This window comes from Mus musculus, chromosome 19, assembly GCF_000001635.26.
Source record: "Mus musculus strain C57BL/6J chromosome 19, GRCm38.p6 C57BL/6J".
Lineage (NCBI taxonomy): Eukaryota > Metazoa > Chordata > Mammalia > Rodentia > Muridae > Mus > Mus musculus.
The window spans coordinates 55,410,237-55,435,083 of record NC_000085.6 but is presented as its reverse complement, the minus strand read 5'-3'; the positions used below and the strand labels follow the sequence as shown (position 1 = coordinate 55,435,083).

Sequence of the window (24,847 nt, the reverse complement as noted above, 5' to 3'; positions counted from 1 at the left end):
CACTGAGGTGTGTTTCCTGTATGGAGCAAAATGCTGGGTCCTGTTTAAGTATCCAGTCTGTTAGTCTATATTTTTTTTTATTGGGGAATTAAGTCCATTGATATTAAGAGATATTAAGGAATAGTGATTGTTGCTCCCTGTTATTATTGATGTTATTTTTATGTTTGTATGGTTATCTTCTTTTGGGTTTATTGAAAGATTACTTTCTTGTTTTATTCTAGGGTGTAGTTCCCTTCCTTGTATTGGCGTTTTCCATTTATTATTCTTTGTAGGGCTGGATTTGTGGAAAGATATTATGTAAATTTGATTTTGTCATGGAATATCTTGGTTTCTCCATCTATGGTAATTAAGAGTTTTGCTGGGTATAGTAGTCTGGGTTGGCATTTGTGTTCTCTTAGGGTCTGTATGACATTTGCCCAGGATCTTCTGGCTTTCATAGTCACTGATGAGAAGTCTGGTGTAATTCTGATAGGCCTGCCTTTATATGTTACTTGAACTTTTTCCCTTACTGCTTTTAATATTCTTTCTTTGTTTTATGCATTTGGTATTTTGATTATTATGTGAGGGGAGGAATTTCTTTTCTGGTCCAATCTATTTGGAGTTCTGTAGGCTTCTTGTATGTTCATGAGCATCTCTTTCTTTAGATTAGGGAAGTTTTCTTCTATAATTTTTTTGAAGATATTTATTTACTGGCCCTTTAAGTTGGTAATCTTCACTCTCTTCTATACCTATTATCCTTAGGTTTGGTCTTCTCATTGTGTCTTGGATCTCCTAGATGTTTTGGGTTAGGAGATTTTTGCATTTTGTATTTTCTTCGACTGTTGTGTTAATGTTTTCTATGGGATCTTCTGCCACTGAGATTATCTCTTCTATCTCTTGTATTCTGTTGGTGATGCTTGATTGTATGATTCCTGGTCTCTTTCCTAGGTTTTCTATCTCCAGTGTTTTCTCCCTTTGAGATTTTTTTTTTATTGTTTCTATTTCCATTTTTAGATGCTGGATAGTTTTGTTCAGTTCCTTCACCTGTTTACTTGTGTTTTCCTGTAATTCTTTAAGGAATTTTTTTGTTTCCTCTCTAAGGTCTTCTACCTGTTTACCTGTATTCTCTTGTATTTCTTTAAGGGAGTTATTTATGTCCTTCTTAAATTCCTCTATCATCATCATGAGACGTGATTTTAAATCCAGAGTCTTGCTTTTCTTGTGTCTTAGGGTAACCAGGGTTCACTGTGGTGGTAGAACTGGGTTCTGATGATGACAAGTAGTCTTGGTTTCTGTTGCTTATGTTCTTGTGCTTGCCTTTTGCCAGCTGGTTATCTCTGATGTTAACTGGTCTTGCTGCCTCTGACTTTGGCTTGTCCCTCTTGCAAGCCTGTGTGTCAGTATTCCTGGGAGACCAGTTCTCTCTGGGAGGAATTTGTGTATTGTGAGCTGTGGTACAGGGTCAGCTCTGGGCTGCAGACAGAGACCAGAAGGATTCTGTTCCTAAATGATCCTTGGTTCCTATGCCCTGATGGCTCTGTGAGGGTCCCTCTTGGGCCAGGAGTTTAAAGAGAAGTGGTGGTCTTACCTGTGCTTGTAGGTATGTAGGCACTCCTGGGAGACCAGCTCCCTCCTGGTGGTATTTGTGTACGTAGCTCTGTGGCACAGGATCAGTTCTGGGTGCAGACGGAGACCGGGAGACTCCTGACCCAGGCAGCCCCTTGGTTCTTGTGTCCTGAGGGTTCTGGGTGTGTTCCTCTGAACAGCAGTGGTTGGTCCTACCTGCACTCACAGGCCTGTTCGCACTCCTGGGAGGCTCACTCCCTCCTGGCACTATTTGTGTATGGGGCCCTGTGGCAGAGGATCTGACATTATTTTCTGGTGGAGAAGATAATGAATGAATGAGCATAGGGTCAGAGAATGAGAGACAAGTGTGGAGTCAAGAGAGGTTGGAAAAGATGCTGCTTTAGCACGGTGGTCAGGAAAGAACTTGCTGCACAATGGGAGGAAGCCATGTTTGGACCTAGGAACAGACCTTTCCACATAGCAACAGTATCCTGGGACAAAGTCCTCCTGGGCATTTTCAAGGAACAGGCAAAGGAAGTGTCACAAGTCATGACTAGAATAATAAGAGACCAGATGGCAAAAAAGTTGGTAAAGGTTTCGCCACCTCTGGCTCTCTAGTGGCTCCCTCTGCTTTGTGCTTTCAGTAAGGAATGTGAGCTCTTATCATCCATGCCTGCCTCCCACTGCCATTAAGGACCCCCCCCATCCTCTGGAACTCTTGTATCCGCTGCCTTGGTCATCGTGTTAGATTATAAGAGAGAAAGTAGCTAATATTGAGGGAAATACAAACTTGAGATTTATCACTGCAATTTACTTATATACATACATGTTCTGGATTTTGTGAAGTTAAAATTAACTAGCATAGTTTGTTTTCTTCCCTTTTCTGGCTCTCAGGGCCCTTTCCTTTATGCAGTAAAGAATGACACAGCACCTTCAAGTCTCTCTGCCTGCACACCCTTTCATTGTTGTCTATCACCTCCTACTGACACTGAATCCTTTCTTTTATAAGGACCCTTGTGATCACCCTGGGCGCTGCAGATAAATGAGATGCTGCAGAATAAACTCCCACCTCAAGCTCATCAACTTTTATAAAATCATTTTTTTTTCCCAGAATGGAGTTTATAGAGTTTAAGATGTGATCATCTCTGAGGGAGAGGCATACTGTCTATGGGTCACACACCATTTTCAGAGACTTCACCCTCAGAAATGTTTGCAACACTGCAGTTGATGACCAGAGAGTTCTGGGGATGGCCAGCTCAGGAGGGAAAGCCTGCTCCGTTACCCACAGACTCTGTGCCCTTAGACACAGTTTTAAAGTCTCTCTAAATGTTAGTTGAGAATTCCACAAAATAAGAGTAGTGGTAGCATCTAACCCACAGACACTGAACAAGAAGCATGCAGTATAATTTACTTAGGAATATTTATAGGGTTGCCATCTATTTGCCAGCCTTCCATGTGATGGTGGTGGTGGTGGTGGTGGTGGTAGTGATTACTATTAGCATTTTCCTTTTGTGAGGCAGGATCTGGCTATGTAGCACTGGCTGGCCTCAAACTTGCAATCTCCCTGACTTAGATGCTGGAACTCCAGTGCTGCACCACACCAAGCTTACTGGGAACTCCAGCAGTGAAGGGCTTCCTCCAGTGCCTTGTGCAGGCCTGGCTATTCACGCACTTGGTATTCATCCCAACATGCTTTGTCTCAATCCCAAACAGCTCACTTAGAGGCCCTAAGTACGCTGCCCTATAAGGTCCTTAAGGGACAATCTTCTCTAAGCTCTGATAAAAATGAGGGAAAACAGGCTAGTCTGGGCCTCCTGCACCCTGCTCCTTTCAGCACACACAAGGCACAACAGCTGACAGCTTCCCCTGTCCAGGCATCCTCTTAGCTCAAGCTCCTCCTTGGGGCCTGTTTTCCTACAGCATTCCAGCTGACTAGATCTCTGAATCCTATCCCTTCAACTGTTTGCCACTTCATGCCTTTTCTGCCAACCAAAAATTTGGCTTTCCACAGTTGCCCTGGCCTCTTACCTTTCTCACCTTTGGTTGTCAGAGGAGTCTGTAGACCCCTAAAACACAGTCAAAGAGTACCTGGTCTTTCCTGCAGGGGTGAGTGGGGCTGAGCAAGGGAAGGAGTAGAGCAGCTCTCATTGCCACTTGCTTCTGGGATCAGAGGTACACACGCAGAGTAGAATGAATTTTTCCCTTTACAAATAAAATCATATAGCTAGACAAGGTGGTACATACCAGTAATTCTGGCAATTTGGAACGAAGGCAAGAGGATCATGAGTTGGGGCACAAAGCAAGACCTATCACGAACAAAGAAACAATCAAATTACAACAGCGAAGTTTTAAGAAAATCAGATAAGCCAAAATATACATGAACACATAGAAAACCTCACACATTGGGACCTCTGGTGTCTAGGACATCAATCATGAGTTGGGCTTCACTAAAAGAAGGAAATCCATGTCACAGCTAATGGTGGCAGCAATAACACAAAATCAGCTCTGTGGAGTTTTTCTCTGTTGTTCTTGAGAGTCCTGGTCTTTGATGTGCCTTACATTATGAGCTATCAAAGCAGAACCGGCACTAATGAAGGAGATCTTAAAGGGCTAGGCTTTCCCCAGGACTGTTGTCTTCTTTGCAAATGGTTTTTAAAGGTCACTTTAAATATAGCTCCTAGAGCCACAAAAGCCTGTAAATATTTAAATAACACACTTTGGTTTATTTTTTTTTACATAGTGTTGTAAATGCGCATCACAAAATCCTTCACAGAAATGTCAGCTGAAGGCTAAAGTCAGTAGAAGGATGAGTCTGAAGAGCCACTGGGAAGAGAGCAGTCATCCAGAAGAAGGTGGGGGGCTTTCCGTAGTTGTGCAGTCTGCTTGTCTGAGTGAGAGTGCAGCCACACACTTCAGGAAGACAGCCTCAATCAAGCTTTGAGAATCTACTGAAGGGAGCTGTGTTCCCAGAAAGGGTCCTGGTCCTTCAAATGCAACCCTGATAATGACAGTATGAAGAGAACTCTGGAGAAAATGACTGTTTTCCGGTGCCTCCTAAAGTTGAGCCCTCACAAGTCCAGATTTTCAGCTCAGGCTTTTATATGCAGCCATAGAGAGGGGTCCCAAGTTTCCCAAGATGAATGCAAGAAAGTCTACATTCTCAGATGGGTCTGATTCTCAAACTTCAAGTTCACTTCAAAGAGAAAGAGTTCAACAGGAAACACTTAATAAATATCACGGAACTAAAAGGGACACATGAGCATGTTTCTGATTCTATGCTAGGTGCAGGGGTTTCCTGGGTACAAATTCCAAGGGAAATCCATTCGAAGATTTAACTGCAGTAAACTGAAAACCCAACAAGAGAAGCAGACAAAGCTCCTGACACAGATCAAGGAGGTCAACTGTTGAAGATGACGTGCAATGCAGTTACTTAGCAGAACTCCTCAGGAAACCAAGAAGAAAAGCAAATCCCTCAATAGGAAAGACAGATCACCAGAAATAAAGGAATCTTAATAATTAATAAATACTAGAGAAAATATCAGGACAGAGGATGTGATAAAAATCAAATGTCTGTTTTTCTCAGTGTGAGAGAAGATTTCGGGAGGACACGGAGTCTGAAAGCTGCCCAGGCTCTTCAGTTCAGCAGCTCTCCCTCTGAGGATTTATCACTGAGATAATCAAGACTCTACTAAAGGGACAGAGGGTTAAACGACTCTAGCCACAGATCAACACGCCACTGGACCTTCATCAGAGATGCTTTCTCTTTGCAGTAGACGGTGCGGTGCAGAGAGTAAGAGGCCAGAGAACGCTCAGCCGTAAATGGAACACAGACCATGCCATTGTTCTTTCCCAGGCTCGGATCACTGCAGAAGAGGGAGCAGAGAGACAGAGAGCTGGAGGAAACTGTTTTTGCACACAGCAGAGCAGATGCACTGTAAAAGCATTACAAGGCCATTGCAAGCCCACGCCAGACCAAATCCCAGCAAGGGGGAAGTGGCACGAAGTATCACATCTTCTGAGGCACTATGGGCGATCGCTAGCTTCAGGAAGAAGGAGAGTCAGTTTCCTGACTAAATGTAGCCCTGCTAACTTGGCCATCCTGAAGCACACCATACACCTAAGAGCATCTGAACGACTCGCATTGGTCTGGATAGGTTAAAACCAGAAACACAGAAGTCAGGTGGGAGACAAAGGTGAGACCTGGGTAAAGTTCGGAGGACATGTGACTTTGATCAAAATGTGTGAAATTCTCAAATAACTGAGAGAAAGACAGAGAGACAGAGAGAAGGAAATCAGAATTAATTAGTAAGAGACAACCAGACCCTCTTTATAAAGAACCCTGGACATGCATCTCTACTGCCCTAGTATCCTTAACACAAAAGTTAGGAAGACCCGGGACATGGACCAATGAATGAAGTGCTTTTTGTGCAAGCCTGAAGACCAGAGTTCACTTCCCTAACATGTATATAAATGCTTGCTGGTCTCCAGAGCCTACCTGTCATCTCAAGGCTCAAGAAGCAGAGATGAGCTAGCTAGATAGTCAAATTAGTGAGCTCCAGGGTCCTTGAGGAACTCTGCTTCAGTATATAAAGCCAAGAGGAAGACACCAATACCATTCTCAAACGCTGGCCTCAACTTGCATGGCCCATATTTATGTGAACACAGACACACACAAACACACACAGAGAGAGAGGGAGAGAGAGAGAGAGAGCAAAATAACAATAACAAACAAGACAAACCTTAGAAATAGAATTTACACTACCGGGAAGTACGAGATCAATGAGGACCCTGTTGGATAAATGAATGCCAGATTCTGTGAGTAGACTGTCACAAACACTCAGGCGAATCTCCTTTCAATCTTTTTGAAGTTCTCCAAAGTAGGGGATGCAAGATCTTCTTGTCACAGCTGTGTATCTTTGACCACTAATTGTGAAAATACACTAAGATGCTAAAGCAGTGCTTCTCAGTCTTTACCAGCACCCAATACATCTGCAAAGACACCTAAGAGCCCATCCTCGGAGGCTCAGATGGAGCGGCACCAAACACCGCTCATTTTGAAGTCTTCTTCACGGATTCTAATGTTGAATCAAGTGGAAAGCTATTGGCCTATACTAGCTCTTGTTGGGACTTGGGCTATAATGTTGCACTGTGCGCTTACACTCCTATTCCAGCATTTTCTAGCAGTCTCGCCCTTCAGCACCTTCCAAAATCTCAGCGGGCTCCTTGCTATAAATGGGGAAAGTGATGACATCTGCCTGAGACTGGGGAAGGAGCTCACACTTGCTAAACCCTGGAACAGTGAAGGACCAATGCTACCTACATCCACATCTATTACTTTACATACATCAAATGCTTTCATCAATGATGTATTTCTCTTTCTCCATCCCATTTCCTTACTTACTAGGAAGATGCAAGTTTTGGCCCAAGGAGACCGGGCTCAGTTAAGTAAAGTGCTTACCTTCTTAAGAATGAGGCCCTACCTTTGATGCCCAGAGTCTATAAACAAACAAACACAAAACAAAAGACCCCAGGAGGATCCCTGAGGCTCTCAATGTCCAAGCAGACTTGTCTGGTCAGCGAGCTTCTTGTCCCGGTAAGAAATCCAGTTTCAAAAAACAAGGATGTTGCCTGGAGTGGTTTGTGAACCATTCCAAACTATGCACCTCTAGAAACTCAAACACACACACATACATGCACACAGACTCACGACATGCACACAAGCACACGCACACACACTTGCACACCCTTCCCAAGTAGTTTTAGTTCTATAGAGGTAGCGCATTCCTAGGTATCACACAAACTGGAGGTTTTCTACTGGAGGACAGATATTCCACCTTCTCCTTTGCTATAAAGACTGAGAACAGGAATCTGTGAGGAAGCGAGAGGCTGCAGTGTGGTTCATGGAGAGGAGCAAATTAAATAAGCATTTCCACTTGTGCCAGGATCAGAACCGTGCAAGTGAATAAAGTTGCCCGCAAGGGTAAGGATGCTGGACAGGCCTGGAAGCAGCAGCAATTCGACTCAGCCTGTCTGGGGTTAATGCTACTGGTGACATCACAGCACACTGCAGCCTGTCTGGGGTTAATGCTACTGGTGACATCACGGCACACTGCAGCCTGTCTGGGGTTAATGCTACTGGTGACATCACAGCACACTGCAGGCCTGCACAGCGGCCGCCTGGGTGGGGACATGGCCTTCAAGTGCTGAGGAAGCTCACCTACTACTTGCAGGTCTCAGAGACGCCCCCCCTCGAGGCCACTCAGAGTGGAGTGGTACCATCATGCTTCATTCAGTGAGGGGGCCTTATGGTTCTTTTCAAAGGGAACCACACAGAGCTCCAAGCTGAACAAGCAACCCTACCTTCCAAAGAGATCCCAAAGAGCCCCAGTCCTCGCTGCCGAGTAACTCCTGATACTTAATAAGTAGTCCCTCCTGTAACCGTCAGACTGCAGAGTGGCACTAAATCTCACACAGAGATTGGTGGCTGAAGGCCTTTTTCTTCACAAGGGAAAGACCTTACAATGATAAGGCCTATATACAACTACTTAAGATGAGCTAGAGAAACTATATCCTACTGTTTTGTTTTGTTTTTAACTTAAAGTTAACTACTCATTTTTTCTTATCTATCTCGGCTGGTTGTCCTTCATTTTCTTTTCATAGGCTGAGTTCCATGTGGAGACATAGAACAGTAAGATGGCACTGCACAACACCTTCAAACCCCATCAAGGCCCCAGCACACATTTACCCAACTCAGCCTACCTCATGTTCCTTCTTGACTATGGCTGTGGTGGACGCTAACTCATTTGACTGTGCATGGAAGAGCTTTGTCATCAGATTTTGCTAAAACTAACAATGCACAAACGAAGGGCAGCCATCTTCTCTCCACTGGGACGGGAGCGAGCAGCTGAGGAGTATTTCCTCCCATAACAGTGACGAGAGGCATCCTTCTATTGCCTTTATGGCATTGAGGATTCCAGCTGTGACATTTGGAACCTAATTGTGAGTGCACCTTTCGGTGGGGAATCTATGCAACGCCTGTGCTTTCCTCAAGCTTCAGAGCTCTGCCCAGTCCCATTACTGTGCAGCAAGAAGGGCACCGGCCCTTTTTCTCTGTTTGCTCTGAAGCCTTTCACTAGTGACTATTAGTATCTTAGTCTCCACCTCAGCTCTTAGTCTGATATTTAACACTTTCCTTCTTGTATATTATTGAATGTTTGGGTATTATAGCTGCATATATGTACATGAACCATGTTTGTGTTTGGTGCCCGTGGAGGTCAGAAGAAGGCACAGGCAACTGGAGTTAGGGAAGCTGGTGAATTGCAGTGTGTGTGCTTGGAATTGAACTCGGGTCCTCTCAAAAGCAGCAAGTACCCTTAACTACTGAGCTATCGTTCCAGCCCACGTTATAAGCTCCTACGGGGCAGAGAATATATAGACTGCATGCCTTTAGCATGCCTCTAGCCATGGTGATTGAGAACAACAAGGGTAAGGGCATACTAAGTCTTAACTTGTTAGGTGAATTTTGGGAAACCAGTGTTTAATCGGAATATTTATAGAGCTACAAAAACTTAAATATGTTATAAAGATACCACAAATTAGAAAAATAATAACTTTCTCTTAAATTGTATTTGAGTATTCTCATGACAACTGATTTTTATTGCTTTGAAAAGCAGTGAGTACTCCACCAATAGTGTCAGAACACATCAAACACAGATGCCACTCTGCTGCCAACCTGAGCACCTATGAGCGAACGTCACAGACAAACAGTGGGAGCACTACCCCAGACAGCCACGAAAAAACAAGCTAACGTTATGGATGTGGAGGTTCTGAGCTCAAATGTCAACGTCTGTAGAAGAATAAGATGTTTGCTCCTAAAAAACCACAGGCCATTTTTAGCCGACACAAATCAGCAGTGGCTACCCTGAACCTAAGTGCTGTAATAGCAGGATGTGTGAAATGGGGGTGCAGGAGGCGAGGGACTGGGAGCTGCGGCTTCGGGCTCTGGAGCCTTGCTGTATGTGACTGTCTGACTGCTGAGCTGTCTCTGAGGTGGGGGCTCGGTGAGCAGCAAAGGGAGAAGCAAAGGCCAGCAGGGTGTGAGGAAGCTGGGGTAGGAGACTGAGGAGGACTTCATCCTTGGCTGCTGGGATTAAGGGTCGCACACATCTCAGAATGAGCCTTTACTTTATTTGGCTGAAAAACTCACTAAGTCTCTGTTAGAAATCAGCTTCATTCGGAGCCAAGCAGAAAAAAACAATAATGCTCACTGATGCTTATTAAATTTGACTAATCATTTAAAAAAAAAACCCTCAAATTTCAAAAATTAGCTGTCCTTAGAAGTCATTTGAATTATTTTTTATTTAATTTATTTTACTTTTTTTAGATTTTTTTTTTTAAATGAAACAAGTTCACACCAGTAACAGAAAAGACCTGGAATAAGCATCAGTCTGGGAGAGGCGCAGAGCTCACCTGGATAACTTCCGGCTGCAAAAAGAACATTGCCACAGAATCTGTTTTGCATCATCCAAATGCTTGAAACAAGAACACATAATTTTAAAGGAAAAAAAAAAAAGTGTCTACACTTAGCTAGAAAGAGCAAAGTTGTGTTAGAAATAGCATCTTGTGATATTTTGGTCGGTTTCTGGTGTTTCTGGTTTTTTTTGTTTTTGTTTTTGTTTTTCAGCAATCAATATAATTATGCAGTGCGAGAGGGCGGTGTTTATGCACATTACCATTTATATAGTGTACACAAACAGGGCTGATGGACACACAGGCCTGTGGCCACATCCTTGACCTCTGCCTCCCAGGAAGCCCGTGTGCAGTCTGCAGGCTGGAGTACTGACCTCCAGCTCAGCTCTGTCTGCGGCCGGTGCCCAGTGCCCACTCTGTGCAATGAGCCTGGTCTGAGCCTCAGAAAACTGTTCCCATAAAGGAAGTCAATATGCTAATGGTCCCAAAGTAACTGGCATGGCATGATAAAAAAAGCAGACCCTCCCAAAAAAACAAACACACACACACACACACACACACACACACACACACACACACACACACACACACTCATCCGTGAAAAGCCTGATACCATATATAAAACCCTGCATCATTCCCAGTGGGTAGCTCTGGGGTCCTTTCTGGGAAACGGAGGAAGTACATTTACACCTTAAGAATATTCCACCTTGCCAAATCACACGAAAATGACAAAAGTGTTATCTTTTTTTTCCCCCCTGTGAAGAGTGTTCAGATGCCAAACTGGCACAAACATAAGTACCAAGCTGCAATGCTGCTCAGTTCAGTCAAAGCAGACGGCTTTTTAACTTTCACACCAGTGCTCTATGGCTGGCATCCTTGTAAGCAGAATGTCTGTTCCAATGGGCTGATGGCCAAAGTCCTGTTACTGTGACTCAGAGCAGCCACGTACCTCGCCCATTCACGCTGAGGACTTTGGCGGCACCACTTACACAAGCTAAGAGGTGTGAGTCAGCATTTTGTGGCGCCCATTTTCCTGTGTGTGTCCCTTATTTAACACTGGCCTGGCTCGCAGCAAGGTTCTATATTCTGTATAAGCTGGCCCACATATAATGAAAAGAAAGAGTCAAGCAGTCCCTCTTAGGAATATTACTGGTGGGTTGAAATGAAGAACCAGCCTACGATAGCATTCTAGACTATTTTGGGTAAGTCTGCTATCAAAACTCATCCAATATCAATATATCATGGTCACTTTCTTTCAAAACTCTATGGAATTAATTGTACTGTTACTGCACAGACATTTCTTTCTATGTATAACCTTCTCCTATAGAAAATTCTCTATATAAATGTATAGTGTGAAGATGTCAGTCCAACTTGCTAGACAAGAGCTACAGACCCCTATGAACCTCTGTTCCCACCTGCTGAAAAGGGCAGAGGCTCTGCCGTAGCCCACAGGTTGATGCAGAAGCACGAGGGAGAAGTGCTTGGCTGTACGATGTGCTTAGTACACAGCCTGAGAAGCTCACCCTACTGTCAATCACTACTGAGTTGTATGAAAGAACGGAGGGGAGCAAGCTGGCACAGGCAAGGGAGCTGCTGCACCATACACACGCACACGCCCAGGCACAGCAGACATGGCAAGGGAGCCACGGTAGACGCTTGGTAGTAGTAGCAAAATCCTCTATGATAATTAATAATAATGAGGTTGTGGTGAGCAGGCAGGACCAATAAAGCCAAGGATATACATGTTCCTGTCTCTTCTATCTGGGCTAACCTATGTGTTCTTCAAATATGCTGTGGACCGTAGGCAAGCAGTCTGTTCAAACCTCAGTACATCTGCCGCTCTGAAAGCTCAGCGTGAACTTTCACACAGTATGCTTTACAGACAGTAGAAGACAAGAGTACATTATATGTGACTGCCAAATGACAGGCAACTTTGGGTATTCTAGGAGGGAAAAAAAATAAGTTATTTTGGCAGCAAGAAAAAGTCCTGCCAATGTGCATCCATGTAAGTCGTCTGTCACTTTAAGAGCTGAAATAGGAAAACCTGTACCAGTTTTGTATTCTGTTCGTTCTTTTCAACTCATTCTAAGTTGCCCCCTGGGAGTTAGCCCTCCACCAAAAGTCTCTTTCAGTACACAACTAACTCTCTCTATTAGGCTTGCCCACCCCTGCTCTGCCGTAACACTGCCTCCTTTGTACTTGCCTGGTGAACTGACCAGTCACTCGGTACAATGGCCACAATTACTAAATTACACTGCCTGTCACTGCTTTTGTATCACACCTCTAACAGGTGCCATTACCATGATAGGCAGATTGTAATAATCCATTCACAGCATCCACGGCCTTAATAATGTATTTTTTTTTTTATTTTACATAATCTGTGTGAATGCCACAAGGCATCTGAATAGTTAGTAAACACACAGGCCTGAAAGACTGAGCCCCATGGAATGCAGCCGCCAACAAAGGCGCCCAGGACAACGGACCTGAATGCAGCCACGTTCCTGATAAAGCGGATATGCTTACAATTACATCCAGTGGAGAAATGGCCTCCAGACTTTAGAGTTTTCTAAAACAAACTTATGGGCCCGAGAGAGTAAAAAACAGGGTATTGCCAATCTGAAATGGGTATCTGTGCTTAAAACTACACCCAGCGGGCACGTGAGTAGAACCACACCGTCGTCTGAGCGTGGCGAGAGCCTGAGATGAGCCCCTGGGCCTGCTCCGACCATCCTCTAGCTTCCTCTTGGCCTCTCTCTGGTCCACTGCTCAGGCTCCCCTCCTCGCCAGAGCCGCCATGTCTGAGCTACTAGACGACTCTTTGGTCATCTGTAGTGGCTAATTACTGTAACTGGCTTCTTCTTCGTTGGCTTCCATGATCACCCCCACATCCTCCATCATCTCTTCCAAATTCCTCTGCCTCCAAAATGCTCTCTCTCTCTCCCACTGCCATCCTTTTGGAGAGCTTACTTAACTCCACTGAGCAGAAACATGCTTCCGCAAACCAGCACTGCACCTGCCTGTAGGCGGGATGTGAGCTAACTTTCATCCCTTGGCTGCTTTGCTTAATCTAACACCTCTTTCCTCCTTACGACACAGAAACTGGCTGCCAGTTCATTTATAGCACAGTGCTTTCCTGCTACTAAAACTTTTCATTCTAAATGTGCAAAGATCTCTCCTGACTCGCTTAGAGAGATTCCATCCTTGCACATGGATGAAAAGGGAAATACAAGCAAACAAACAAGCTGAGTCTTCCAGGAGAGCTCTCCGCATCGGTTGTCTACACGTCTGAACTCCTCCTGTCTTTCATCGATGTCCCGAGTCCTCACCCACACTGCTCACACTGACAAGCACTCACCACTAGTGCTCACACTGACAAGCACTCACCACTAGTGCTCACACTGACAAGCACTCACCACTAGTGCTCACACTGACAAGCACTCACCACTAGTGCTCACACTGACAAGCACTCACCACTAGTGCTCAGGCGTCCAGTCTGTCACATGCCAGGAAGCGAAACACACCTGAATTACAGAAATGTTAAACTGTGGAAAGGTCCTCATTTCACAACCATAAGATACAGTAGTCCTGCATTTTATTTTACTGCGTACTTAAAACTATATCCACCACACCAAACTCAAGACTTTAGAGACACTGCTTAGAATATTATAGTTTTAAAAATAATATTTAAGACAGTTTAAAACATGAATTCAAGAAGGCGGGGTGTTTTAGCAATGAGATTACATGAAGAGGAGAGCTTAGATCTTGCCCCTTACCGTGAGACACGGGGAAGGAAATGAATGGCAAGTAGAGGAATGATCCGATAGGAACTGAACCTTCCAGCACCTCAGCCTCACTTTAGTGAGCTCTTCAACGGTGGGAAGTGTGTGCTGTTTCAGCCTCCTAGTCTGACCTGTAGCAGGCCAAGCCGAGGCCTACACTGTGTGACCTCACCTGACAGCATCCACAGCATGCTGACTTTCAGTGAAATTCTCAGCATCCATCTTATCTTGCTTGAAAACACATGCTGTTAAGTTAGAGCTAAGAGTTCTAAATCCACGCATCGCTAACACGAGCTACAGACTGTGACCTTGAGGACAGACTATAAAATGACTTTAGAAACTGAGACTGGCATTTTTTTTTAAAGTATGCTATTAGAACATATTAGCACAGTTAGAAAGTGTAAATGCTAGTGTAGGAAAATTTTACCAATATTATTGTGTGCATATGAACTGTGATATGAAGCACACACGCACACACACACTCACACACACTCATATACTTCTCCCCTAAAATATATCTTTATTAAAGGCCAATCACTTGCTTTGAGGTAAAAATGCTGCTCAATTTGTAGCACTGAAATATTCTTCTCTTTATAAATGGTTAGAATTATGTACTTCTTTAATCCCACAGCCACACCATGGCTACTGAGACCTCCATCTCACAACCAACCAACCAGCCACGCACAGCGCAAGGATTCGGAGACTCCCAGTCCCTCCTCTTCATCTGCTTACACCAATAATAAATAGCTGTCAGGTGACATTCCTCAGACTTATCTGGTGAGGATTGTTTTAAATTTGTTTTTAAAATTCAAATATCTGCAACAAATGATTCAAGGCATATAATGAGTTTTTTAAAAATAGAAAAACATAATTAAAATTACAGAATTCCCTATGAACCTGCAGAGATTGGTTGGAATGAATGGGGTACATGCAAGAAAAGCAGCTCAACACTCAAGCATGGAGTTTCCCATCCTCTGAAGGGCCCAGGCAGCATCTGCACGATGGAGACCATTCCTCCCCAAATCCAAGGGTAACAGAAGGCATTTATCTATTTCTCCATTCCTTTTTATTTCTGAGACAGCTCAAGTTGTCTAAAACTCGAGATCATTGTGTGCTGAGTGACAGGCAGCAGGTGTGCATGTCACGTGTGCTCTCCAGCTCATTTCCAAGTGATAGAAATCCATCTCAAATTAGGGAAAGAAAAAGATACAGAGGGTAGAGGAAATATAGATTCCTGGAGTAAAGATCTCTGGTTGATATTATGTAGTATGAGTGATCCATTGGGCTAAATGGCCTTTTAACAAGTAGATTTTTAGATGTATCTCATCTAACATCCAATTTTATTTTTGAGCTTTGATAGAAAATATGGAGAATCTTCCAAGAAAACCGGAAAAAGCCACATGGACAGCAGAGTGAGACATACACTCTGCATTTCTTGGCTTTATGTTTGCCCTCTACTAGCTGCACCCAAGTTAAGAATTCTAGCAGATCTGTAAGTCTCCTTTCCTTGGGGGTGGGGAGTTCAGGATGCAAGTCTTTACTCCACATGCAAATGTCATTGTTCTCTGATGTCTAATAATGAAGCTAGTCAGAGGCCACTGTTTGGTATTTTCCCAGTTAACTTACACTGTAGTACATCCAGAATCCTGCAGGGTCACTGGGTGTAGGGAACTGACCACGAAAGCAGAGGAAGGCAAGGAGCCTACTGTGTGTCACAGGGAAAACTGCATGGCATGGCATGACTCGCTTGCTCTGGAGGCAATGAGCTTTGTGCTGAGCGTGGCTTCCAATCATAGCTTTTTGGCTAGCGGGACTGTATAAAACACCAGTCCTTATGCTTTGGGCTAAGGGCATGCTCCCTCAGGCCCAGGACCATTCCCACCGCGCACTCCACCACTGGTGTGACTGCACTCCGTCCCTGGATGAACCAGAAGCATGACTGGTGTGGAAAGCACCTCACTGGTCTCATGTCATGGTGAAATGGAATGTTTTCATTTCACAGCAATCCGGTTAAAATACATGTCATTGCCCCATTAAACAGTGGAGACCATTTCCTATTTATTTATTTATTTATTTAATTGACTTAAAGCTCCTTTTACAAATGGACTCCCTGGGCTGTTTACAATTAGTACGATGGCTCTTTCTTTAATGACAATTCTCTTCTTATGATGTCAAGTCTCCTCGAGTTTTTCCGTTCAAGATAAAGAGATAAAATAAGCAAACAAGTGCAGACTGCAAAAACAAACTGCTTCTGAGGATTTAAGTGTGGGATGCCTTCAACAGTGCCCAGCCCCACCCACACCTTCCATGCGGAGCCTATCTAGCACAACAATGCTGGCATTGTCTTCCTTGAATTCAGCAATGCCAAGGAGAGACAGAGGCTTTCCTCTAGTCACACAGGGCCAGGTAATTGATGACCTAATAAACTGCTTCCTGGGAACAACTACCTTAACATGTAGGGTTTTGTTATGGGTACTTTTAAGGGACCCTAAGATATTTGTCCAAGACTGGTGTTCTATGTTATAGATAAATAAGTTCCCTTATGACAGACACTGGATCCATGGAACACTCCTAGTTTTTCCTTTAAATTTGGATGGGATAAGCCGGATGGGGGGGATATTTACACAGAGCTTGGGACAAACAAAACAGATCAGGGGACTGTGAAGCCCATTATGAGATTCTAAAGAAGCCACTTGGTCTCTCAGCTTCCATTACCTGCTGCACTGTCTCCCCAGCTCCAACAGTGTAAATTCTTACGACACGGTATTGGATGCACAGGAACAACTTAGTAAATGTTGTATGTCTATTAAAATTCTTTCATTTTCATTTTTACTAGAGTTCTTTTAGGATGAATGTGTAAAAATTCTGAAATAGATGGTTCTTTATTTGAAATACATTTCTTTATTGACACAGAAAATGGATCAAAAATGTTGACCGTGTCCCTCAGTATTGAAGTGTGTGTGTGCCTGCCATGTTCAACACCACTGGTTCTAGCCTAGCACCCAAAACACGTATCCCGCTAACCACATAATATTCAACTGTTGTCTTAGTATCTCCAGAGGAACGAACTAATACATGAACGATAGTTTCCTTTGACATTTAAACATTTTATTTCAATACTTTGCTTTCCTTCATTAAAGGAGCAACTTTAAAAATTGTCTTGTATCAAAATATGGTCCAATATCCATTGAGCAGTGGACTGCATCTTATACTAATTGACCCAGCTGGAAATCAGATCCGCCCAGCAGGACAGGCCATGCACGGCTCAGTCCTTAGCATCCTTTTCCTACTGGGATGCCAGAAGGAAGTCTCCTTCCTTAATTTTTACATAGGAGGTCTTGCTTTGGTTTTTGTTTTGTGTTTGCTATAGGGAAAAATAAAGATTGACTGTTACCTTAAATATGCAACCTCTAGGCAGCCATTGGTTTCTAAACAATCTTTCCTGTACCCAAACAGTATATGCTCTGGTTTCATTTTTCACAAAGGGTAGTGATATATTTGAATATGAGGCTCTTTAGAGCAGCATTTCAGTTTACATTTGAAAAAGGACCTACAAATTTAAGCAAATAGTCCAAGTGAGTGTGTGGGATACCATGCTGTGGGTGTGTACAGAAATGCCCCCCTATGCTGGATGTCCGTGACATGAGCAGAGCAGCCTGACTACACACCCCACAGAGAAGATATTCTCTACAAATAAATCGACTTTGCAGACAGGCAGGGGCTCTTTAGAACATGGGTTCTTCCAGGTCCTACCAGTTCCTATGTAAAAGTAAAAGCCCCTTTATTCAAAGCCACTGCTCGGAGAGGACAAGACTCAGGCCACCTGGCCAGAGAGCCCAATCTGGTCCACTTGAGTTGGGACACAGAAGCGAAGCTTTCAGTAAACCTGCATAGACAGGTTCTCACCTTCTCTCAGAGGCATGCTTTCAGTAACGCCATCCTACCTTCCCAGCTGTGCCCTAGACACCCATTTTGTTTGGGAGCCTTATTCTAAAATGCACAGAGATCTGGCAGCAGTGGTACAGATGACCACACCATTTTCCAGCTCACTCTTTGGAGAGGAAAGAACATAGCTCAATCTTCTAAAAAGAAGTACAACTTAACTTTCAACTCTGCTTTCAGGAGTAGATGTCAATTGGGATAATTAAACAATCTGGCATGTGACAATGAAAAATGGAAGAGGGGGCTCAGTGTTTAAGAGCACTGACTACTCTTCCAAAGGTCCTGAGCTCAATTCCCAGCAACTACATGGTGGTTCACAACCATCTATAATGCGACCTGATGCCCTCTTCTGGTCTGTCTGAAAATAGCTACAGTGTACTCATACACAAAATAAATAAATCTAAATAAATAAATAAATAAATAAATAAATAAATGTTAGAAGAAGAAGAAGAAGAAGAAGAAGAAGAAGAAGAAGAAGAAGAAGAAGAAGAAGAAGAAGAAGAAGAAGAAAGCAAGCAAGCTGGAAGACATCTGACTTCAGATGTCCCCTCTTTAAGATTGGAAACTTGACCTCCACACCTTGGTGTTTTCATTTGTCAAATGGGGACAGCAGCAGAAACACTCTAATTACGAAGGTCTTATGAGGTGTATGACTTCACCACAGAAGGCAACAAACAACAGTTGATCTATCTAGAAACTATCTAGTTAATCCTCTGGGTTGTATATCTTGAGTGGGTCTCTTGCACTGAAGAGAGACACAAAGATGAACAGGGAGATAGAATGTAGGAGGCAAAGCACAAAGCCTTTAAATTCCCAAACTAAATAAATACAAGCAGGTATAATGCGACCATTTACATGATTTTTCAAAGAGCTCACAGCCAGATCACATCATTGGTAACTGCCTGTGGCTGCTATAGGATAGGATTGGTAACTAGGACTGGAACGCTCCAAGCTTCCCAGGGAGAACCCTTCACCATCCTTTAGCTGCATACCAGGAACGCTGTGCTAACAGACAAAGCAGACCACACCACACATCAGCATATACAGCTTCTCGTGGACTGTAACGTGGTGCTTATGTCTGAGACCACACACTTCCCTCTGTACCACAGGACAGACTGCAGCATATTCTTCTATAAGTACTTTCAGAGCTATGAAACAGCTACAAATAAGAAAGATGATTAAAAAGATCACTTCCAAATATTGAAAAGCCATCCATTCACTTTGAGATTCAGTAAAATATAAATACCAATCTGGCACTGCCTATGATAGATCGCTGCTCATATAAGTATCAATTTTTTATAGTCTTTAAGAAAGACTGTTTGTCTTTCTTTTCACAAAGTTTCACATGCTCTAGAATCCTTTCCAGAGGCAGTTCACCAACCCTTGGGGAAAAGTGGTGCTATAAACCTGTGGTGACGGCTGGATTTGTCAAGTCATCACTACAGACAGCATCTACAGAGTCTCCCACATCTTATGTATGGACAATCAGACTCCACAGATTTAACAAATCAGAGACTCACAGTGTCCATTACCCAACTTGGTAGAGACTACATAATAGTTTTGGTTACATGAAAAAAAGAAATCACTGACTCTCCTCCACAGAAACACTACTGATGTTGTGTATCAAGTATTCACTATCAGGAAAATATTTCATTATATAAAATACTCTACGAAGAATGGTTAGCCCATGCTCTATACTGCAAACTGCCCTGTTAGTTCTAGTTCAGTTGTTTGAAATCATAGAAACAAATATAATCAACAATGCATCTCCATGTACTATTTCTGTAGTAAAATAATACCTGCCATCATGTACATGAATTCATAAAATTCTATCCCAACAAGACATACTTTATAAAGTAAATTATGTTGTAACATTTAAAGTAAATAGTATGCTACCTTTGCAAAAAAAATGTTATCCAAAAAGCTTTGCAAAAAATATGCTATAGGTCCAAAGAATATGACTTCATTTGTTCTTAGAAACCTTTTTAAAATGGTGAACTTAGGTATATTTCTATCAAAGGCAAGTCAGCCTCCATCTAACTAGTAGGGGAACACCCAACTGACAGACACTTCTCCCCATCCTCCGAGGAGGTGCGTGGGTAATGATGGGTGTTCTGGGGTGGATGTTAGAACTGAAGCAAGTGAAGGCTGGCACCTGGGAAATCCAGGCACAGTCACGTGTGCCCATAATACTTGTGGCTGTTTGCCGTGAGATAATTGTAAATCTCATGTTCTCATTTTCATTTACAACCTCCAGCATCACCACACAGGAGCAGCTCCCATTGCACAGAGGATGACTCTATTACGTGAGAAAACAGAGGTTTTCAGAGTCTATCTGTGCAAGGAAATGACTGCAGAGCCCTTGGTTCAGAACCTGCCAGCTTACAAGACAGATGAGGATGACATTAAACCCACAGAAACCCTTGGATTTTCTCACACTTTTGACAAAAGTATTGGATTACTCTTCAGACTTCCTTTCCAAATGATAAAAGCTAAGAAACATTAGAAGTGAAATATAATTGGATCTTATTATTTTAAATCTACTCTTTTAACTTATGCTTGAATCAATGAATGCAACAGAGACATTATTACAAATTTCATGGAAATAAAGGAAGAAAATACAATGCAGCAACAACAGCAAACTAGTTCTTTCTTATATTTGTTTTAAATCTTGCATTAGGAAAGAAAAAATATTTGACTTCAGATTTTTATGCAGACATGCTAAATAAATTTCAATATAAAATTTCTAAGTATATTTTTACATTTAGTATATTTGACATTTTATAGTTATTTTACTACTTAATTTTAAGTAATCTTTAACAGTTAAAATAACTTCAGGCATTTAGATTATAAATATTTTTTAAAGAGCTAGGTTTTAAAAATGTATTTACTTATATCTTTAGAAAATAATGAAAATATGTGTTCTTTAAAGTATGAATTTAAAATTCTTAGAAAAGCATCTTAAAGTCTGCAAAAGAGTCATAGCAAAATATCGTCTTTAGCTACAGTAAGTAAGGTACCGCACATTAGAAAGGACGGGAGTCATCTTCACTCCTGTGCAGGAGGAACACTTTGCTGAGTGGTGGCTCAATGGCGCAGCCTACGTGTTGAGAAGTGTAACAACGAGGAAGAAGCAGACTGCAGCAGGCTTGGCTCCCAAGTTCTAAATGAGGGCTTGAAAGCAGAATGTGGCTTTGGAAAACCTCACAGGCATAGGAACCGTCTGTGCGCTGTAACTTGCACTGCCATTCTTATAACTATTTAAAGTAAGTGAAAGCAAAGATTAATAAGGCAGAAATAAAAACGATTATCTTTCATTTTTGAATGGCTTCTGAATAAATGAACATTCTTTTCCCTCCACTTAAAACACAAACACACACACACACACACACACACACACACACACACGTACGGAGGCATACTGTTTTCTGGCTAATATTCTTTAATAGCTTATGTGTATTAGATTAGCATGCAACATTGGTGTTCATGATACCGTTCAGGTAGAATTTCCTTAAAAATTCCAAACATAAACACTTACAAATTTTAGTCATGAAATCATTCTAATTTAACAATGCATTTTGCTGACTAAACAGATGCCTGCCGATTTACGGTCCAGGTGATAGGAGGGCTAAATAAGATCTCTTCTGCTATCTCAGATACGAACTTGATAATTACATTAACTTTCCTGAATTCCTTTCCTCTCCATATAGCATGGCTCTCAAATTGAGTATGGAGGGATGTTTTAGCCGAAGGCACTATAGTCCTTTGTCTCCCACAACCTGATTAAGGGAAATACAGAAATATGTATATTTGAAATATCAAACTAGCCAGTTTCCACAGAACATATTTACAAACACCCAATATTAATATTATAGTGAGAGAAAACTCACTGAAACAAATTTCTTTAGGTGTGCACTAAAAGCCAGCATTCTAGTGTGTCTAATAAATTCCCTTCCTTGTTATTTATGTATTTTTATCTCTTTTAAAAAGCCAGGAGCCATCTCTGAGGAAAGGCCTCAGCACAGAGTCCCAACTCTCCTCGCATCATGCAGAACTGACTGTTAATTCTACCACTGAAAAGGGCTGTGTGATTAAAATCTGAGCTCGTTCCTCTTCTCCATTATTGTAAAAGGGGGGTGACCCTGTAAATTTACTCAAGCTGTTTAAACACAGAAGACGTGCAAGCACTCAGAGGCCCCGTGTCACAGGCTGGGGACGATCAGGAAAAGCTGCCTCAGTGACACTGCAGCTCAGACGCTTCAACCTCACAATATGAAGGGTTTTTAAAACTGTACTTCAATCACGCAGCAGAGGTCTCATCAATGTGACATGGACTCCAGGAAAACAAACTAGCAGTGGAAGCAAGTACGATGTGCAGAAAGGCAGGCAGCCTCTGCGCTCACTACTGATATGTGGGCTGGTTTTTTTTTTTGTTGTTGTTGTTTTTGTTTTGTTTTCTGTTGTTCTGTTAGAAATCAACGAATGTTGAATAAAACTAAAACAAAAGCTACTGAAATGCTTGGTTACTTATGATTTAATTCCAAGAGCTCTTTTCATTCAGTTAACAATTGTGGTTTCTCTCTTCCTCTCTCTTTCTCTCTCTCCCTCTCTCTCTCTCTCTCTCTCTCTCTCTCTCTCTCTCTCTCTCTCTCTCTCTCTCTCTCTGTACTATTTTTGAGATCTATTCCACCCTATTATTTCATGAACCACAGTTATTTTATTTTTCTCTTTAGTTGACACTGTAACCTCTTAGTGTTTCAAAATAAACCTGATGGCCTGTTATTCTTGAACATTACATTATGAAAGATGCTACAACTCACAAAGCTGCCCGTTAAATGTGGAAGCTCAGCTCACCCCCTTACCGTTTGCCTTACAAACAAATCTTGCTGGCTCCAAACCTTGCACTCTCCCTCCGGAAGAGTGGTCAGTCCGAGTCTGAGGGTCACTCTGCTCTGAAACAGAGCAATGGGCAGGCTAAAAACAACCCCGAGGAACAAATTAAAATTAAATTTACCCGTAGGTCTGCCTTCAGGAACTTCTCAATTTGTGTAAAAACATATGGGTGCTAATTTAGCATGAATATATTAAGACCATTAGAGACAGTAGTCTCTCATTGTTGGTCTCCAACAGTGGTCAATGACACCATTTTCTGCTTGCATTTCCTCGGGCCTTTTAATGCATCTTTGTTTAGGCTCACAAGCCTAGTGGCCAATGTAAACATGGTCAGTGACACATTAGGGCTGGAAAGCCAGGCCAGTGAGCAGACCTCCAGAAGGGCCATTGGGTCTATTGCCAAGTATGCAATGAGGCTACATCCCTGAAATGCTAGAGATTACTTTTTTATAGAGAGAGATGATAAATGAATTAGTCTCTTAAAATTTTCTCAAAATTCTTTGTTTTGCATACAAAGCCCATCAAGGAAAAGGCGGTCTGGAAGCTGAACTTTGTGCTACATGGGTTATAGACTTTCTTTGTGGTCTTGACGAGGGATTGTACCTTAGCTACCGTAGTTCAAGCGTAAAAATACTTTGTCTGTAACACTATATACTGTTGCTAGTGACCCTCTAAATCCTTGAACCAACTGTGTCTTCTGGTGTCACAGAAGATAATGCCAATTTATTGCAATGTGTGGCTTTTTTTTTAACTGATTAAAATTAAGCCGTAAGCACGTGACAATGGAATTAGCACATTTGGAGTCTGTTTTCCCACATCCCATTTTGTGCCAGTGTGGCTGGTCCCTGCAACTCTACGCGGGTGCAATTTTAATGACTTTGCTGTGTTTTGATGTTCTTAGGAAAAAAGCCCGGCTTGGTGTTTGTGGAGAAGGTAGATACGGCGGCTGAAGAGCTGTGATTGGGAACATGGTGACATCGATGCTGCTTTCCGATAGGATCGGTGTCATTTTCCTCTCAGCGATAAGACACCTCCACTGACAGTGGCTGATTAGGGGAAATTTTATTATAAAATTCACTTTTATCGAATGAGGAAAGAGTGATAAATGGTTCAGCCTCAGGGAAGGAGCAGGGACACATTCCCCGTTTCAGATCCCCCTTCCCCTCTCCTCTCTCTCTTGCTTTAGAGACGATTCCATCTTAGTTGTTATTAATGGCGTAAAAGGGGCCCCCACGACACACGATTGTTAGGATAAAACTGTCTGAATCAAGAGACACTTAGATGTTGTTATAAAAGAAAATCTATTTTTATATAGTTATAAATCCTCTCCTCTCTCCTTCTCTAAAAGATAAGATTGCTTTTTCAACCTTTTCTCTATTTTCTGGAAGTTACCTGATATTTGTTACTTAGGAAAATGTAACACCACAGAAAATCAAACTGAAGTAATCTTGACTCAGTTATCCTAAATATACTCAATATCCTCAGAAAGAAATATCTGCTAAGCATAGCTAGGAAACGAACAAAAGCAGCAGCAGATTACGGCTGCTCAGTTCTTCGTTGCATTCTAATAATCCAGGAGAGGAAAGAAAGCCAGCCAGGATGCTTCTGTGGGTGACCAGGGGGTGATGATACACCAGTCCCCGAGGAGCAGAACTTACCCGTTCACTCCTGGAAAACTTGATCTAACTCTCAAACGCTGCCCAACAATTACTTGAAAGTCACCCAAAGAATAGAAACCATGTGTGATATGCTTTGTTCTAAAAGACTTTTTTTTTCTGATGAAAAGTTCATTAGTGCCTTGGAATAACCATCCTGGTATCATAAAATAACACATGATGTCACGCGGCCGAGGGCTCCATGCTGCTGGTGAATTTGAAACATTAAAGAGAATTTCACGACAGCTTTCTACATTGGGAGGAGGTGAATATTAATGATGAAAAAAATTCAGAAAAACTTTCCTTTGTGCGCAGTGTGTGTGTGTGTGTGTGTGTGTGTGTGTGTGGTGGTGGTGGTGGTGGGAAACCACTCTGAGAACAGCAGTCTCCATGTGTTCCTAGGGCCTGCCTCCTAAACTTCTCTTTAGGTTTTTCTCCAATGCTGATGTTATTATGATCCATTTTAGTATGCAATTCCATATACCACTGCAATGAGGTTTTCCGGGTGTCAGTGAGCAGAGAGACATGTTAAAACATGTCACTTCGTTTGAGCTACGTGGCCAA

The 24,847-nt window shown here is 42.5% G+C and overlaps 1 protein-coding gene across 17 annotated transcripts in view; it reads right to left on the bottom strand.

Annotated features, from left to right (window-relative positions):
* Nucleotides 1-24,847, bottom strand: part of Vti1a (vesicle transport through interaction with t-SNAREs 1A) — a 311,432-nt gene that overhangs the window by 192,378 nt on the left and 94,207 nt on the right. For 2 of the 17 annotated variants that reach the window (XM_006527195.3, XM_030250991.1), the window contains one exon: nt 8,121-20,992. The exons of the other annotated variants lie outside the window; for them this stretch is intronic. In XM_006527195.3, coding sequence (XP_006527258.1) covers nt 20,940-20,992 — 53 coding nt within the window. In that variant the 3' untranslated portion in view covers nt 8,121-20,939. Of the gene's footprint in view, nt 1-8,120; nt 20,993-24,847 lie in introns of those variants that run through there. 17 annotated transcript variants of the gene reach the window in all.